This window comes from Citrus sinensis, chromosome 8, assembly GCF_022201045.2.
Source record: "Citrus sinensis cultivar Valencia sweet orange chromosome 8, DVS_A1.0, whole genome shotgun sequence".
Classification (NCBI taxonomy): domain Eukaryota; kingdom Viridiplantae; phylum Streptophyta; class Magnoliopsida; order Sapindales; family Rutaceae; genus Citrus; species Citrus sinensis.
The window spans coordinates 4261641-4280584 of NC_068563.1; the positions used below are offsets into that span (position 1 = coordinate 4261641).

The following is an 18944-nucleotide window of genomic DNA, read 5'->3' on the forward strand; positions in this document are numbered from 1 at the left end:
AGCTTTTGTGTTTCAAAGGACAGAAACAGAATCCAAGTAAAATGGCGGTCCAAATCCTTAAACACATCATCTTCTCAGTTTCAAAGCCCAAGCCAAAACCCCAGCTACTGTCCCAATTCTCCACCTCATCATCATCTCCACCGTCTGATCAATCCCACAACCTAATCTCCACCGTCGTTTCACTCCTCACTCACCACCGCTCCAAATCACGATGGAACCACCTCCTCTCCCTCTGCCGCTCCGGTTTAACCCCCACCCAGTTTTCCCAAATTGCCCTCGGCCTTAAAAATAATCCCCATCTTGCCCTCCGCTTCTTCTCCTTCACACAACACAAGTCTCTCTGCAAACACAGCCTCAGCTCTTATGCTACAATCATTCACATCCTCTCTCGGGCCAGGCTTATCGGCCCGGCACGAGATGTCATCCGGGTCGCCCTCAGATCACCAGAAAATGATCCAAAATTGAAACTTTTTGAGGTTCTTGTGAAAACTTACAGGGAGTGTGGCTCAGCTCCGTTTGTGTTTGATTTGTTAATAAAGTGTTGCTTAGAAGTGAAAAATATTGAAAAGATTGAAACTTGTGTTGATATTGTTAGAATGTTAATGTCCCGTGGGCTTAGTGTTAAAGTCAGCACATGTAATGCTTTGATATGGGAGGTTTCTAGGGGTAAAGGTGTAATTTCGGGGTATGAGATTTATAGGGAGGTGTTTGGGTTAGATAGTGATGGGACTGAAGGAATTGGTAAAGATGTGAAAAGGGTTGTTAGAGTTAGGCCTAACGTGCACACATTCAATGCTTTGATGGTGTGTTTTTATAGGGAAGGTGCTTTTGAGAAAGTGGAGGACGTATGGGTTGAAATGGTGAGATTGGGATGTGAACCTGATTGTTATAGTTATAGTGTTTTGATGGCTGTGTTTTGTGAGGAAAGGAGGATGAGAGAAGCTGAGAAGCTATGGGAAGAAATGAGGGATAAGAATGTAGAGCATGATGTTGTCGCTTACAACACTATTATTGGTGGATTTTGTGAGATTGGAGAAATGGCAAGGGCAGAGGAGTTTTTTAGGGAGATGGGGTTGAGTGGGGTTGAGAGTAGTAGTGTGACTTTTGAGCATCTTGTTAATGGATATTGTAGAACTGGGGATGTTGATTCAGCAATTTTGGTGTATAACGATATGTGTAGGAAGGGTTTTAAGTCGGAGGGTTCTACGATTGAGGTGTTGATTGGAGAGCTTTGTGATAAGAGAAGAGTATTCGAAGCACTGGATATATTGAAGGCTGGAGTTGTAAAGTTTGGTTTGTTTCCGACAGAGAAAAGTTATATGTTCTTGATTAAGGGGTTGTGTGAGGAGGGGAAGATGGAAGAAGCATTGAAGGTTCAGGCAGAGATGGTAGGGAAAGGATTTGAGCCAAGTTTGGAGATTTATAGTGCTTTTATAGATGGTTATATGAAAGAAGGAAATGTGGAAATGGCAACAATGCTGAGGAAGGAGATGTTTGAAAATCAAGTGAGGCAGGAAGATGGTTAGTTTGGAGTTTTTGGATGAGTATTAGCCAACCCTATAAGTCATGACATCATCCAATCACCATTATAAGGTTGAATGGCTTCAACTATGTGGTGCTTCCGACTTGATATTATGAATAGCTTACTTATTTTGTGCTTTTGCTGCAACTTCAATGTCTAATATTTTCTGGCTGTTGTCTCATTGTGAACTTGTAGGTGCTTGTTTGGTATAGGGGAATTCTTTTCTGTTGTTCTGGGTGAAGCAAATCTTGACATGTTCAAGGTATGGCACTCAATAATGACTTCTTTAACAGATTGCTTCTTGTGATTATAGAAACACAAATGTTCTGGAGGTATACTTGACTGCTGAATTATCGATGTTAATTTGGTATTAAAAGGATAAGATATGAGTCCTACATAGTTGATATCATTCTGAATTTAGTTTTGTTCTTCAGAAGAACCTGTGACTTTTCATTAGAAGCTAGAAGCAAAACCTGTATCAGTCATTGGTTAAAGGGACGTATCAAGTTAGCTATCTCTGGATTACTTATATAATTTTAGGTATATGATGAGAATCATGCACTTAAAGATCTTTTTGGTGTTTTATGGTCTTAAATCACCCTAGAGTTGGATGCATTTCTCTATCTGGGTCATGAATATAGTACTCTTTAGTTTAGCATTGAAAAAGAATTCATATTTTGCTGTCCAAATTAGAAAAAGTCGATTACGTTTCTTGTAAATTGATCTGATTTTTTCGAATGGAAAAGAGTAGTAAAAGCAATAGTCCCATTTTTTATTCGCACTAAATATTTTCTTTACAGATTCGTGTCAGATGTTGCTCTTAGGCAGCCACAATTTGCTCAATGGCCATCCACATGATCAATTTTCTGAATGCATTGCGATGGAGGAAATCAAATGCTTCTGCTATTAGGCTGTGAAGTAGAAAAGAAGCAACTGGGAGATAGGAGCACCTGCCGAGAAGCAGACGGTGAATCTTTCCTAATTGGTCACATTGACCATCATATTTGATGTAACATTTTATATCCTTAAATAGGTTATTCTTATGTGAAATTCAATGTTAAGGGCAAAATCGCCTTGTGTAAATAAAATCAAAATCAGTTAAGTTACTAAACTGATGATGTAATTTGACCTCGATTCATCTATTTTCTGCCTTGCTTGTTCAGGGCAACCATTCAATCTTATTGCAACTATATTAAGATCACAAGAGAAATTCATAGCTGGGGATAAAAAAAGTTAGAGCAACCGGGGCAGGAGTTTCTTGAATATTTCTAAAAAAATCCAATGTTGTTTTATATTCTGGATCTGCTTTCTCTGGGCAGTTAGGCCACAAATGGAATGATTTTTCATCATATTTTTGCACTCTTGAGCAATCAATAGATGGAAAGATTAAAAGCAATTCAAATCTCAGAACTTCATACTTGATTGTTTCTCCCACGCTGCCCATGGATTCACTGTAATAGATTATTTATCATGCCTGCATCTACATTTTTGAAGGGAATAAGGCGAATATAATCTGTCTGCTATTAGTACTGCCTGTGTACAACTGCCCAGATCATTTACAATTTTGAAAAATGGAGTGCTACTACTATACGAATTTCTGATGTAGGAAAATCGTAAACAAAGATTGTGATGGATCGAGTTGAGAATCACAAGGAAGGGAGTAGCCAAAGATTGAAAAGCGAGGAAGCCATTGAAAGAAACCAGGTCAAGAAAGCCATTGCAGCTGATATTTGATATCGACTACAAAACTTAGGAGGGCAGTAAGGATTTTCTGCGCGGAGCAAAAGATCGACAACACTCGCCGTTGAACATGCTGCTGCTAGTGTAAGAATAGACAAGACCTGTCGTGAAACGTTACGAATTCATCAAATTTTACTTGTTATGGACGTAGTATGGAGTTGTGAACGAATCAAAATGGGGCATACCCAATCTCCAACGACAATTATAAGTAGAACTCCGGGTTGGCGAATGGGGCATTTGACTAGAACAGAGTATCCATCCACAATTGCCATCGTGAAACTCCAGGGAATGACCAAACCCATTATTGTTACCAAGTAGCTGAAAGTTTAATACCAATCCAATGAAAATCAGAACATTTCAGTCTAGTTTGAAACAGAAGAAATCCAATCTAATATCAATATGACTCTCATCACATTACAGGCAGATAAAAATAAAGTACCCAGTTGCTTTTTGCAACTTAAGAGAGTAAATAATGGAGTTCTTGAAATGAGCTGACATTTCAGAGCAACAAGGTATATTGAGCAGATGCTGCATGAGAAACTTAATTCAGCTAATGAACATTAAAATGCAGGGGATTTATGGATATACAAAATGATTCTGATGGTAGTCAACTCAATATGGAGAGAATCGCTGCACCATAAACCAAATTTCAATACTTTAATGTCACTCCTTGCTGACTAAGCCGGCGCATCAGACTTTTTAAGGGCTTTCAGAGCCGGCGCTGACCGGCTCAAATTTCTGTAGGCTGCCATGGGTAAAGTACATGGCAGTACTCTGGTGAGTGATGATTAAATAAATTCATATGGGAAGATGCAAATTTCTCAAATCTCTAAAACATTATTTAGAGATGCAACAATCATATTGCAGCTAGCAGTCTGATAAAGGACAACTGAAATGTCAAAACCAATTCAATAATAAAGGTTGACTGATTCTTCTTATTCCAAAGAGGAAAAAAAGAAAAAAAAAATTAATTAGCAGCATAAACACATAAGCAATTCTCATGTAAAGCTTCCAAAAAATATAATCGATCATCAACCATATGTTAGCAAACATAATCTTTAGATAAACTGATTCACTAACTAATTCATCAAGATCAACCACATGAATCTGTCGCTTCATTTTACAGAATTAGAAAGCCAAAAATGAAACTGAAACAAAATGATCATCCAAGAAAATCAGAAACATTCAGACATGAAATGAAAGAATATAAAAGAGAATGAAAAGATTTACCAAAAAGAAGTGTAGCTGTAAAACTCAACACCTAAAGACATGAAGAGAAGAGAAGCAGAAGAGAAAATGGTCTGTCCCAATCTCAAAGACAAACTAGCACTGGTTCCGACAGAGCCAGGCACTTGATTCTCTGTTGCCATGTTGCATCAAGATATCTTCTCTCTTTCTTTCTGAAGCTCATGATCGTCTTACTTCTTCTTCAATTCCCCACCATAGCCACCGCCTCCCCCAACAAAACTTATCATCTATATATCAACCCAGAAGCTATAAAATACTATCAAATATGATCCTTCAGTATCCAAGATTTTCGTGAAAAACATTCTTGGCCATTTCCCTTTTTTTTTTCCCCTTTTGCAAAAGAAAGAGAGAAGAAAGTTGGTGTGATGCAAAACCGGCTAGTCTTGAGGTGAGAGTTTGAACTTGTTAAAAACTAGTTTATTGGTCGATTGAATAATAATGAGAATAATAATGATGATAAAAGGTTTCTTTAATTATGACACTTGTGTTAAATTCTTTGTTTATGTGGGTGACATGGTCTTATTGGCTATGATTGATGTGGCTATATTGGATTAAGGAGATTTTGGAACTTTGCTTTTATTTTTGGTATTTTTCAATTATATATATATATATATATATATATATATATATATATATATATATATATATATATATATATATATTTCAAATAATTTTTTTTTATTTGTCAGGCAGCAACCACCAAAAATATCTGCTTGTTAATTGACAACCAACTGGAGTCGGTATATTATTTTCTCAAAAAAAAAAAAAATCATTTTTCCAATACTATTCGGCCGAAATTTCTCACGTAGATCATGAAAAACAATACTGGAGATATTAATAAATTTAAAAGAAGAATTAAAAAATTAACAACCCCTTTATTCGAAATCTTATATGGTTGTTAACAAAATGGGAGAAAAGGGTAGCTTTTATGAATGTCAAGCACTCCTGTTTTGGCTTAATAATAAATAATAACAATAAACAAACTTCAATACTCATCAAAATAATATGCAAATGGCCAGAAGAAGAAGGTGAGCCAGTGCTTCAAAGGAGGGTCATCGATTTACCACGTGTCTTCCTGTAATGGAACTCCCTTATTAGCGGGAAAGTGGCATCTACTTTACCAGGGGATGAATCTTTATTAGCCTTTTTGAACTGTAGTATTCCCTGATTACCAATACAAATCACAGGCAAAATAAAAGTGAGTTGCTCAAAAACTAATAAATTCATACCCTTTTTTTTTTTTTTTGTTACCGTGCATAGTTGAGAAATAAGTGTTCGTAAAATCTACCTCATTTGTCATTAATGGAGAATTGAACCCCAGTGAAAAAGCCCATTTAATCTTGAGTTTATCATTCTCTATGATCAATCTGTAACTTTGGATAAATTTCGATGTTGGAGCACAGCGTGGAGAAAAATAAATTAGCAACATGCATGTTTTCAAACGCACTAAAAGCAGTTGAATATTTTTACGGGTGACTTTTAAAGTCTATTTTGTGTCGGCAAACGACTCATTGGTAGCCACCCACTTGGTGTCTCTCGCGACTTTTTCTTCATAACAATCTTGTAAATCAAAATTTCTAATCTCCAACAAAGCATGTGGATTTTCTGGCAAGAGCATGGAAGGTTCAAGTCCTCTTCAAGGCATAATATTGAGAATGCTCATCATCGAACAAACAGAATGGTAACGCAGCATGGAAACTAAAACACAGCAACCCAAGTGAAATAACTTCGTAATTTTCTGTTCATACCTAGTCCTGGATGGCCGGATTGCTCGCAATTGATTTGCTACAGAAATTTCCACAGCTATCACAATCAAAATTTATGTAGCTGATAAAGACGAAAGAAAGAGAGACCCTACAAGCCACAGCCAAAAAGTCTAAGCAGAAGCTTGTGAATCAAATGCATGTGACGTGCTTTATAAGCAGGCTACTGAAGCATTTGCAATAATCAAAGCCCACCTAATTGTTTATACATGTATAGCTCATAGGTTTGGACCAATTTCTAATTTCATCACTGACTGTAGAAACTGTGCTAGAAAGAATATGGATGTTAAAATCTTGGCCAAATCACCATTCATCGAGGATATTCATTCAAAAGAAAAAATTCAATTGAGTGTGAAAGAAAAATTGAATATCCAAACCTCAGTCTCTGGAATGGATTAAGAAAATGTTAACGGTTTATTTAGGGAAGGTCTTTAGCATGTGAAAAAACGCGATAGAACAATGTATAACGACAATGGAGAAATTAATTAGTAGATACTGCTACCAAAAGTAAATTCAACAAGAATAATCATAGACCAGTTATTGCATTTTACGAAAGTACCCACCCAAGCTTCAAACTCAATAACAAGTTACAGGTATGTTACCCCTGCCAAATCCAGGGCATACATTAAAAACAATTATGACACTTCTAAACAGCACGTCGTTTTCTCTTCATCTTCATCTTACAGCTGCTGCACCACCAAACACAGAGAAAAAGACGGTTCAGCTGCTTAGAGAAACCAAAATTATTTGGCCAAGTTAAATAAAAACTACAAAACTTAACAAGTAATCAAGCATATTAAAAGAAGAACTGATGAAATAATGAGACAATTAAACCATTTTATTCAAGCAATGACTTCTCTCCTGTCCCCCTAACCCACCAACCAATTAAAAACTACAATGATCCTTCATGTTGACAAACTAAAATATTTCAATGATAGGGCACAACATTCCACAAAAGCAAATTTCTGTATATATGCACAGCTCATTGTTGAACCACCAGCACCATATTGTGCAAATCTATTACCCAATCACAGGATCCAGATCACAAGACATCCATCAAAAAAGGTTCTTTAGAAAGAAATAACCGAGTAAGGAAGGCTTGAATCATGAAGATCAAATTAAATCGGTGATATTAGCGGGGTATAAGTTACAAATTTGTACAGTTTAGGTTAGCTGGGATAACAGTCACCAAGTTGTATTCTTCTATTTTGTTCTCTTTTCCCAATTCAAATAAAAATATACAACTTCAAGGTAAAGAATGTAAACGATTTGGGAAATCACAGGGCAACAAAGCATAAAGATTCTCCTTATGCTGACCAAAGATCAAATAATCAGACCATAAAATATTAGATCTTCAACAATTTTAACTACCAACCAAGACAAGGCCAGAAGCCAATCATGGTTTGTTTCTAACAATACAGACAAGGGAGACATTTATGACACGCTTATCCAGCAAACTATTTCCCTTGTAAAGAAGTAATGGCAAATGCGACAGACTTGTTGATCAGGAGTGTATGGAGAAGAAAATAGGCAATCTAAGTATCTCGATGCCCCCATTGGTATGGTCAGCAACATTATATAACAAATATCTTTAGCTGTGCATAAATCACATTAATTGTTTTGCGCCATTTATTTGACATTGGGAATAATCATCCCAACAACGAATTTAGTGTTCCACTGCTTAACCACTCCTTGCAATCCTCCTCTTCATCAAGCTCAGTAATAATACTAATTCAAAGGGGCAGCAAAGTAACCATTGACCAGCAATCTCCTATACATTGTCGACATTTCTGAATTCCTGCTACTTACTAACTAATTGAAATAATGCGTCTCATAGATTAAAAACATCTTAGTTGTATTTGGACTATTCACACAAACAACCTAAATAAAACAAAAAACATCACACAACCTAAATTAAATACTCATGCAAAGCACAAAAAGAATCAAAACAAAGAAGAAACCGACGAATGCCCACTTCACAACAAAATCAATAATCGAACTTTACCACATCGATCAATCCCTAATCACATCAAACTCGTAACTATTTAAAACAATTGATAAACAATACCTAGAGAGAGAAAAAGAGATTTAGAATTCGAGCTTGAGCTCTTCTTTTTCTCTGGAGAAATAGTGAAGAAGGTAGGGGGTGACGCGAATCACAACGACCCAGGTCCCGAACATGGCCACGTGGCTCCGCAGCTGCTTCAAGGCCGCCGCCTTGTCTGGCTTCTTCATGAACATTCCCGGAAACATCCTTGCTTCGGCTTAAACCCTAGCTTTGTGTTACTCTTTTGATCAGACGCTTCAATATGTTTTGTTGCTGTATCGAGCGAAGATTATTATCGGGGGTTCGGGGTTTTGGGTTCTAGTTTTAGGGCGTCAAGGGAGCTACTTTGGCACGTGCGAGTGGCTTTCGACCGTCCGTTTCACACGTGTGTGATCTATTCTTGTGAAATAACGCATTGCTCCCGCGACTTTCACTAATATTTGTTACTTCTTTCTTCTCAAGCCATGAAGCTCTCAAAATGTGAGTAAAGTTTGTTTTCTTGTTTTTTTTTTTTTTTTTTCAGAATGATTAGGGGAGCCCAAATTACAATTTTAACTGAACTCTCAAGTGGCAATTAGAATATGCTATTTAGGGTCTTATAGATGGTATAACTTACGTCAACTCAAAACCAATTTCTTTTTTCTTACGACTCAAATATTGTTTGTCAAACAATTAGAGATTGAAGAAAATTACTTTAAGGTCAATTGCAAGTTACGCATAATGTAACTTAATAATTTTGTACAACTAAAACAAAAACTTGATTAAGACCTTGAGGGACTAATGCCAGCTCTATACTTGTTCGGTTATTGCTTTTAGTTTATCATAACAAGCCATAGATTTAAAATTGAAAAAAAAATATGAAACTTTTGTCCACGACCTCAAGTTTCCTTAAACCGGCCTTGCTTAGCCAAATAAAATTAGTTTTGAGTTAACGTGATTAATTCTTAGAACAATGTGCTTAATATTCACAAACAATTCAAGTTTGGTGTAGAGTGGGGTTGATTTTTGGGTATTGAGGGTCTTAGGAGATTTTTATTATTATTTACATTTAGCAATTTCAATACTAAGGTGGTTTTTTCTTTTTTTGTCTGAAATCTGAATAGACTTGAATTAGTTTGAATTTTGAATAGAGCTGAATGTATGAATCTAAATGATATGTTTATTTTTCTATTTGAATCGCTAAAGATTAAATATTAAGTCGTTTTTTAACTTTAAAAAATTGAAAACTAATATTTTTACGTTTATGCCCTTACAAATTATAAATGTTAAATAAATAATAAACATCTCAAAGAATATAAATAAAATAATAAATTATCATAACATAAATCATATTCAATTGAATACAACTTTTTAATATTATATATTATATATGTTGATCAATTTTATTATAGTTTATGATGTTTTTACGTGAAAAATATTAATAAAAAACTATGAAGATAAATAACGCTGATTTAAAGTAAATAAAAAGACAAAAATAATAATAGTTTACCACTATATATTGGGTCCAGCTACGTGGGTTTGGTGCCCCATTTTTTTGTCTTTTTTCAAATTCACTGTTGGATACAACGCAAGACTTGCATAATGGCTTAGATGTGATTTTAGGCTATTAACATTAAAGGCCCCTCTTGTTCGTGTAAAATAAGAAAAATCAAAAGTTTTATAATTATGACATAAAAGTCCATAATATATATATATATATTTTACACTATTAAACTAGATTTCCAATTAAATGACTTATTCTTACATGTATTAATATCTATTTAAATTAATAAATTTACTTATTAATTAAAAAATTAACTAGTTTATTATATAGTTAAACTATGTATATTATTTACGAACCATAATTAATGATAAATATAATTTTTTTAATTTAACATAATGGCAACCAGTTTCCTCTCACCCATGTGACCAAGGTTCAAACCCCATAATCTTTTTTATTCCAACACTAGAGATTTTACTATCTCAAGTAAATGTAATGTACAAAATATGAAAATAAATTTAATTTGATATTCTATGTAGTTAATTTTTTTTTGGAAACATAAGATTTATTTAACATATTATCAATTATTTAATTATGTAGTAAAAATATGTTAATTTACTAATAATAATAAAGTGTTAGTTTATAAATTTGTAAAATAATTTTTGTTTGTTTGAACAATGAGTTTGTATTTTTGGTTGAGTTTTTGTCCTTAAATAAAAGAATAAATTTAATTACACACTTAAATAAATTAATATTTGTTACTCCACCCCAACAGTTTAAATAGTTATTAGTACACGTCTATATAGTTGAGATCTTTCATTAACTTAACTAAGAGAAGGGTAAAAAAATTATAAACAATTACTCTATTTAAAATAATTTAAATATTTCCTTAGTTTTCTTTTATTTAAAATAACTTAAATAATTCAAAAAACTTTTCTTTTAATTTACTAGTGTTTGTATGTATAAAGAGAATAAGTGCTTGAATTCTAAACAAATCATGGCTTTTAGAAGCATTAATGCAATTAAAAATATTTAGGTGCAGGATTAATGTGTGAAAATTTAAAATTTTTTAGTGTTTTTGTTTTCATAACCAATAACAGGACTTCATTATAATTAACCTTGAAAAAGACAAAAGAAAGGGGTATCAAACCCATGTTGCAACGTAGTTTTGCCCCTATATATTATTACAAGTTATATAGAGATAGGTAATAATGCTAATTATTAAATTTTATTTAGGTAATAATGAAAATTAATTAATTAGATAGAGATATTTTGGAGAATATCTTTTAATGGTATCATTTAGACTTTTTAGATTAAGCAAAAAGCAAAAAAAAAAAAAATCAGCTCAATAACTTAATGACTAAAAATCTTTATTAAGTTGAAAAAATTAATAATGAAGCTATTGTACAATATTATTAATTATACCTTTTTAAAGTTATCAAATATAGAATTTATATAAAAATCTTAATTGTAGGATACTTATTAATTAGAGAAAGACCTAAAAAATAAGTTTTTATACTAGCGATGGCAGAAATCCCCATGGGGACAGGGGTCTTCGAGAATTTTTCTTATTTGGGGAAGGTATGAGGATAATTTTATATTTAATTTCTTATTCGGGAAAGGGATAAAGATAATTTTTTACATAATTTCTTTTTCGGGGAAGGGACATGGATGAGCTTGAATCCCCATCCCCTCCCCAATACTCATTTTCCCAATTTGATTTTTAATTCTAACTTTATTCTTTAGAAATAGTAATGAATAAATAATAAATCTAAATTATAAAATATTAAATATAAATATAAATATAAATTTCAAAATATTTATACAAATATACTATAAAATTTTAGGGCCCAACTAATAAATTGGAGTCCTAAATTTCTATTTGATTAGGTCTTATTTAAAAGGTCTTGGCCCAAAATTTTTTATTTTTAACTTTTATCTAATAAAACAACAACTAAAGCAAAATGTAAAGCTATAACATCCAAACTTTACTAAGATATATTGTCAAACTTTATTTTTATTTAAATTTTTTATTTTAATATATTAAATCAAATTTACAAACTAAAAATGTATTGGTTATTAAGATTTTTTCAAGGATCGGGAATCCCTGTTTTATAATTTGGAGAGGGAATGAAAATTTCTTTAAACAATTCTAATGGGAACGGGAACATATATAAAATATCAAAGAGAATGGGTACGAGGATATCAATCCCCTCCCCTCTCCTCCTCTCCCCATTGCATCATTATTTTATACTGTATACAACTTAAAAAATTTATTAATTCAATTATTATTAGGAAAACAAAACCCAAAAAAAAAAAATGAAATGTGGGTCACAACCAACCGTTTAATTCGCGGCCTAAAGTCGCCTTGGCCCTGGTGCAGAGTTGTGTTCAACTTAACAAACATGAAATGAACGCGACTGATGAGAAGAACTGAAGACGATTTAATGATTATTTACAGGAGTCAATATCAAGAGTTGATTTTACATTCATTTCTCGTATTGTCTCTATATATATGACAGCAAAAGATTGAAAAGAAGCAAATAATATTTTTGTCTTTTAATTAATATTATCACCCTTATTGTATTAAAAAAAAATTGCTTAATTAAATACTAGTCAACAGTCCAATATAGAGCTGACAAAATATCATAATACTTATTAACATTTTATAAATAAGGAGAGTATATCTCTTAATGCATATGAGTTGAGTTAAAAGTGGGGGGTACAGCACATAACTTGAGGAAAAAAATTTATCTATTTTTAGAGTACTATTCTTTTCTCATTTATTTTTTCCTGTGTATATTTTTTTTAACTATAATTTACATACATGTATAAATAATCAATGAATGGATAAGAAATAATGCTTCTGAAGTAATAAAAACCTTCTCTAATGTGAGACATAAAAAAGAGAGAAGATGGCTTTATTTTTCAAGTAGTGCCAAAAGCAAAAATATTTAATAAGATTTGTCAATACAATTAGTTGAATAAAAGGACAAATAAATATTATTCTTATCAAGAATTCAAGATAAGATTATGTAGTTGCAAATATCACAAAAGAAAAGACATCATCATTTCTTCAACTATTGCAACTATAAAAGCCAAAAGATTTAATGAGATTATTCTATCTCATTAGCCATTGTGAGAGATCTACACCACAAAATTTGGACTGTGTGGTTCATTTCAAAGAACTTTCTCCTTTCTTTTTTAGTGCTCCATACTTTTTATCTGATAGTCCCCACCAGCTTTAATAATCTACATACAATTTTCCACTCTTTAGATTTCACACACCGATTTTCTCACTAAAAGGACAGTGATAATCACAATATTTACATTTTTTTTTCTTTTATTAATATAGTATTTTTAGTTTATTGCGTTGTGGTTAAATTGAAATAAAATCTCGAACATACACAATCATTGGTCTACACGATATTCTCTTATCTTATACACAAGCTCTAAGCAAAACTTTAACCAAAGATAAATTCATGTATCTTAAAATTCTATTAGCACAATGGGATACAATTTATTTTGGGATCATCTTGAATTGTGTAGTGTTATTGCGCCGTTGTGATTTTAAAGTCAAATTCAAAGCTGCTATGAAAAACGAAGTTATAATTATGAATTAAAAATTGATAAGTGTGTACTCGGTATATAGCTTTTTATATTTCGATGAAAAGATTATATTCCGAAGTCATGTTAGATAAATTTTATATATATTTTGATAAACTACATAATGATTCCTAATATTAGCTTAAAAGTTAAAAACCATAATAATATTTAATGTTAACTTTCAAACCACAGTTGTAAATATTTACCGAATATTAGAGTAACTCAACTTTAGTAGCACAGATAGGGGTTGGTAAAACGCCTGCACTGTATCAATTCAATTCTACTTCGGTTCAAAATTTAAAGAGTTGTCATGGTTTCGGTTATGCCTTTTTAAGACAATCAACCGAGAATAAAAAAAAAAAAAAAAGAGTAAAAGAACCTGACAACTGAATCAGTTTCTCAAAAAAACAAATTGAACCCAAAATTGCCTTACGCTAAGAATTGTTAATTGTACAACAATTATTACAAATAACGAAACCTATGTACTTATAAAGTCCTATTAACTCGTGTTATATAAATTTACAGTGTGGTGGTGTCTATATTAGAGACATGACTTATATTTGTAATTCTAATGATCCAATACACACGCTTTCATACTTGCATGATTAGGTGAATGATCAAATTTACATGATTAAAAAATTGAAATAATAACACCAAGATCCAGAGGATTTTAGGTTTCAACAAGTAAGTGCATAATTTTCCATTTGTACGAAACAGGTCCATAATCCTTAGTGAAATGACCAAACGGACAAATTACTTAACAGAAGTGGCGGAAGATCCATTTAATACAAAACGGACAAATTATGTTGCCATTTGTGAAAATGAAAGCTCTCGGGGACCTGGGAGTTATTTCCCAAGAAAGCCAAAAGTTCAAGAGCCAATGAAGAAACTGGCAAACAGCCTGCCCCCTACAATCAGTCATCAGAAAAAGCAGAGTGGAAGTCAACAAAAAGAGTTTATATTATGCATCATGTGCCTTTTAGTTTTGTGGAAATTGCGACTGTGGGCCACCCTATCAAAGCCACGTATTCCCTTTGCTTTACTCTCACAGCCACGTGGATAACAAAGATAAACACGAAGCACCAATTATGACGTGCCGAGAAATAATAAGCGCAGCAGTAAATGCTTCTATTGTCCTTCACACGCACCTGATATCTCCCCATGTGCCTTAAATTCAGTTGCAACGACGTGTCACTCGCCCGACTCTCCGTCAACAAAAGCTCCAAAATACGCAAACAAAAACAGTCAAACCTTAACATTAAACCCCCTGCGCGAAAACCTCACTGGAGGCGCCCAACCTTCACCTCACCACCATCATCATGATCAGCTTACCCCCCGCATATCCTCCAATCAGCCCGACCACAGTTTACGACATCACGTCGTCGTCGTCGTCAACATCACCACCGTCGAATAATAATAACAATAATAATAATACCAAACCTCCAGTTGACTTCAGCCCGCCGTTGATCGCCATGGTAGTTGTGGTTGCCACCGCGTTTCTAGTCGTCACATACTCCCGCCTTATCTCCCGCCATCTCCTCCCCCCACTCATCCGCATTTTCCGCCGTTGGAAACGCTGGCGCCGCCGCCGCCGCCGCCGCTACCGACTCCCTTCCTCCAACGGCGATCCCCTCGACTCCCCGCCCTTCTACCCTTCCCCCTTCAACCATCCAATCGACTCCTTCCGCGTGTACTCCCCTTACGGCCTCGACGACTCCGTTATCAAAACCATCCCTCTCTCCCTCTTCACAGCCAAGAACAAAACGACGTCCAAGGCGTTACGCGAAGCGAGAGACTGCGCCGTTTGTTTGTTGGAGTTCGAAGAGAACGACTACGTCCGGACGCTCCCCGGCTGCTCCCATTCGTTTCACGTGGACTGCATTGATATTTGGCTGAGGTCTCACGCCAACTGTCCCTTATGCCGAGCTGGAATTTTCCTGACGGAGTCTCCGTTTGTTCCCATAATGGCGGCGAGAATCCGGCCGAGTCTCGACGACAGCTCGTTGCTGCAGCACGTGACCGTGTCCCTCGAGTCTCTATCCGAAATCCAAATGCCGACGACGACGGCCGCTTCCACGAACGGTTCTGAAATCACGCCGTGCGTTGATGACGTGGCGGTGGCGATCAACAACAATAACTTCAACTCGGAGGAGAGGTTCAACGGCCGTGATTTTTTGTTGAAGCGGTCGTATTCGTTTGGATTCGAGCGGAGTCTCGCGTCGGAGAGGATGGTGACGGAGGCGGTAACGGCGTCGCCGTGGCGGTACAGGAGGGGGAGTTTCTGGAGCAAACGGCCGTCTCCGTTTGGCTCGTTGACGAAGTCTAGAGTCTTCTCATTCAGACACTACAGAGGAATGAAATCGCCTTTTTTGAGACGGAGAGGGTTTTTCCCGTTATCAGAGTCGAGCGTGAGATTCTCCGGCTCGTCCCGCCGGAGCAAATCAATGACAAGCCCTATGTTTCCTAGATCGTCGGCGTCGGCATTCTCGTCGAGCCGGCTGCGGTGTGGGGATCCCGAGGCGTTATTATCTCCGGACAGGTTCAACAGAAGGTGAAAAAGTTCGAAGGTTTTTGGGGAAAAATATGACACGTGGATGGACGAGATTGAGAAGGGGTGAAGAGTAGACGGTGGGAGATGGATCGGTGACGGGGAGGAGATGATGGGGGGGTCAGGTGATCATAAATGGAGAGGGGAGGGATCGAGAGGAAATGGAGTAAATGAGTTAATGAGATGGTCTGGCAATTTGCGGAGAACATTTAATGGGAGGTGGGGAGGGCATTTAATGTAAAAATTGACGAGCGGGTGAAAGTTTTAATGAGCCATTTGTCGAAACACTCAGATTTTTTTTTTCTTAATAAGAGTTTGGGGCTTATTATTTATAAATATGCACAAACTGTGCGGCCTTCGTGGCTTTGGGTGTTTAATGGTGTGTCACTGTTTGCTCTGATTTCTGGAGCTCCACCGACGCACTAGTTATGGGCAAAGGGCAACTGATGATTATTTGGTGCTTTCAAGATGTGAAAAAAAACTTCTTCGGTCAACCCTTTTTTTTTTTTTTTAACTTTTGGATGCGGAAGAGCATTGATTTTGATGATAATTGGCCAAATCGTGTATAACTTGATTTGGGGTGACACTTGTAGTAAAATTTGGGCAGGAAATAGTGGCCAATTTTGTGTTACTAGCCCGAAATTGAATAATCTGTTTTTCCTGTTGTAAATTCTGGTCTGGTTATTATGTTTTTATTCAAATATTTTCAATAACAGATGGGCAAATAATTCGACTTAATCCGAAATTTTGTGGGTTAGGATCAAGTTTGGATTGGCTTCAAAACCCGATTAAATGGCTTTCTTATCAATCCGATTAGATTGTGTTCGGATAGGATCAGACCCGATTCGATCCAACAACTCAATTGGATCAACAAATAAAATTAAAGAAACAAAATCTAAAATGGTAAAAACAAGAATCCTATTTGCTAATTTGTTATCTCCGCACAAATCCTAAAACTGTAACACACGGCACTCAACCTTCCGCACCTCACTTCGGCCCAAAACCAGTCCGATATGAATTCTCAACGTCACCACCATCAGAACAACTTCACAGGCAACTCCATCGCGAGCGTGACTACGCCAGTCCAGCTTGATCTCGCCTCGGCCAGCTCGACTGGCACCTGGCGCCAAGCCACCGTTTGCATTTGAGCCCAGTCGCGGTTCACCTTCTCCAGCCCAGCCAAGCTGCGATATTTTCGAGTATTCATGCTGTTTTATTATTATTATTATTATTTTGGTATGTATCTTAATTATGATATCTTCAAATATTCAAATGACTGAGTATTTTGCATTGTATGATAAAATTTGATCACTTAAAAATTAAAATATATGTGAGTAGATTTCATTTGAAATTCCACTGGATTTGCAAAAATACAAAACATGATTTTCTTCTTCTAATTTCTGAGTCATATCTCTGTTAATGTTAACTTTAAGTGGTCTTATTAATGTTAATCCGATCCGATTCGATCTAAATTCAAAATTATCATCCAAATCGATCTAATGAGTTTGGATCGGGTCGCATATTCAAATAAAATTCGAATGACTTTTCTCAAACCAGATCAACTCAAAATTTGACCGATTAGCCCACCCTTATATTTGAACAATGGTGAAAAAGCGGGCATTAAGTTTACTTATTTGGGTTGCTAAGTAAGATATTGATTTAATTACTTTTAATATAAATTGGCGAAAATGTGAACTCAACAAGGGTAGAGAAAAATGCCGCAAACCAATGTCCGAGTACCCCCTCCCCCCAACTTTCACGTTTGAAAAATAAAATAAAATTAAAGAATAGGTGCATCAAAAGGACACCGCATGGTGCCATTTATGTTATCCTTATGCGACAGTTAATTGTAGTTTTTCTTTTTATGTTATAGGGGAATTTTAAAATACATTAGATGCAATATAATCAACTGATGTATTTATGATATGTTAAATTGAATTTAATATAACTATTATTTACATGATTTTTTAAAAAAAATTTAATACACAAATATCGTAATATCATTTACTGATTATATGACTAACAAGACATCTCTTATTTTACTCTAAAAATTTTCCATGTCATAATCATTGTATATAGTCTTTGTAATTTAATATGGGGGCTTCAAAAGCAAAGCGAATTGAAGTACATCCATCACCTAAGGGAAAAGTAGTTTCTCCTAAGCGTTCACGACACTATCAATATGACAATGATGAGACAAACATGCCATTTAATTTGCTGTACCAATTTTCTTGATCTCAAAAGACTGGAGGGGGCAACAGGCAAATGAGGCAACGTTTTTTCAAGAGTTGTCCAACTAATTAGTAATAAGTGGAGTATGATTTGATCTACGAAGCAGCCCCGCCACATGTCAATTCTAGGCCAATTAACGCCTCTCTTTTTAGGTTAGTTAGCAACACTCACGTAATCAAAAATTGTCACCACCCACCCAAACTCACCTACATTACGTACGAATAATCGTCATTAATAATGCCACCGATCATTCTCCTCGAAGATTTGTAGTACAATGCAGCGGGATGCGACTGAAATTTCGTTTTGGTGGTTGAGAATTCATCGTGCTTAACTACGAGAAAAATTATTAATCATGTACCTAGGATTTTCTTTTTCACTTTTAAATCTTCCATTTTTGATCTCTTTGTTTCCACGTGATGAAAGTAAATCTAAGCACCCTATATATTTGAGTTTCTCCATCCTATGCCTAAATCCCCCACTATATCCATGTTACGTTGATTAATAGTGGGCCAAAATTATTAATCATCTCCCTTAATGTTACATTAGTGCGCCTGCACGTACTTAAGTTTATATTAAAATTTTTTTTTCTCCTTTTATTGGTACGAGGCTACACCTTCTATTTTAGCCTCATAAATAAGATTAACAAATAGCCGTATTAGAATGTATTAATAAAAACTTATTGTATTACGTTATTATCCAATTATCCAAAATTTTTCACACGTGTAGAAGTATTTTTGTGGCACCTAAATGTCTTAAGT

The 18944-nt window shown here is 35.0% G+C and overlaps 4 protein-coding genes across 9 annotated transcripts; 2 read left to right on the forward strand and 2 right to left on the reverse strand.

Annotated features, from left to right (window-relative positions):
* LOC102616021 (pentatricopeptide repeat-containing protein At2g15980) lies at window positions 1–2698 on the forward strand. 3 transcript variants are annotated; one of them, XM_025098452.2, is made up of 3 exons: window positions 1–1593; window positions 1718–1784; window positions 1957–2278. In XM_025098452.2, exon 1 carries the CDS (start codon window positions 42–44, stop codon window positions 1524–1526), a length of 1485 nt encoding a protein of 494 aa, XP_024954220.2. In that variant the 5' UTR covers window positions 1–41; the 3' UTR covers window positions 1527–1593; window positions 1718–1784; window positions 1957–2278. The 3 variants fall into 3 exon arrangements, with proteins under 3 accessions (XP_024954220.2, XP_024954219.2, XP_006479358.2); XM_006479295.4 differs by lacking the exon at window positions 1957–2278 and adding an exon at window positions 2323–2698 and having other exon boundaries at window positions 2–1593; XM_025098451.2 differs by lacking the exon at window positions 1957–2278 and adding an exon at window positions 2323–2698 and having other exon boundaries at window positions 1–1784.
* Window positions 2699–2908: 210 nt separating this feature from the next.
* On the reverse strand, window positions 2909–5032 carry LOC102615728 (CASP-like protein 5C1). The gene is made up of 3 exons (XM_006479293.4): window positions 4493–5032; window positions 3448–3580; window positions 2909–3363 (listed from the first exon to the last, which is right to left on the reverse strand). Exons 1-3 carry the CDS (start codon window positions 4630–4632, stop codon window positions 3169–3171), a joined length of 468 nt encoding a protein of 155 aa, XP_006479356.2. The 5' UTR covers window positions 4633–5032; the 3' UTR covers window positions 2909–3168.
* Window positions 5033–5659: 627 nt separating this feature from the next.
* LOC102615232 (mitochondrial import receptor subunit TOM6 homolog) lies at window positions 5660–8729 on the reverse strand. 4 transcript variants are annotated; one of them, XR_008051215.1, is made up of 3 exons: window positions 8342–8729; window positions 5799–6962; window positions 5660–5674 (listed from the first exon to the last, which is right to left on the reverse strand). XR_008051215.1 is itself a non-coding variant. In XM_006479292.4 (2 exons), the coding sequence occupies exon 1, from the start codon at window positions 8524–8526 to the stop codon at window positions 8362–8364; it is 165 nt and encodes a 54-aa protein (XP_006479355.1). In that variant the 5' UTR covers window positions 8527–8651; the 3' UTR covers window positions 6738–6959; window positions 8342–8361. The 4 variants fall into 4 exon arrangements, 3 of the variants coding, with proteins under 3 accessions (XP_006479355.1, XP_006479354.1, XP_024954222.1); XM_006479292.4 differs by lacking the exon at window positions 5660–5674 and having other exon boundaries at window positions 6738–6959; window positions 8342–8651; XM_006479291.4 differs by lacking the exon at window positions 5660–5674 and having other exon boundaries at window positions 6738–6997; window positions 8342–8647.
* A 5833-nt stretch (window positions 8730–14562) lies between these two features.
* LOC102614935 (RING-H2 finger protein ATL65) lies at window positions 14563–16718 on the forward strand. Its single transcript, XM_006479290.4, has one exon. The coding sequence runs from the start codon at window positions 14726–14728 to the stop codon at window positions 15959–15961; it is 1236 nt and encodes a 411-aa protein (XP_006479353.2). The 5' UTR covers window positions 14563–14725; the 3' UTR covers window positions 15962–16718.
* The last annotated feature ends 2226 nt before the right edge of the window (window positions 16719–18944 follow it).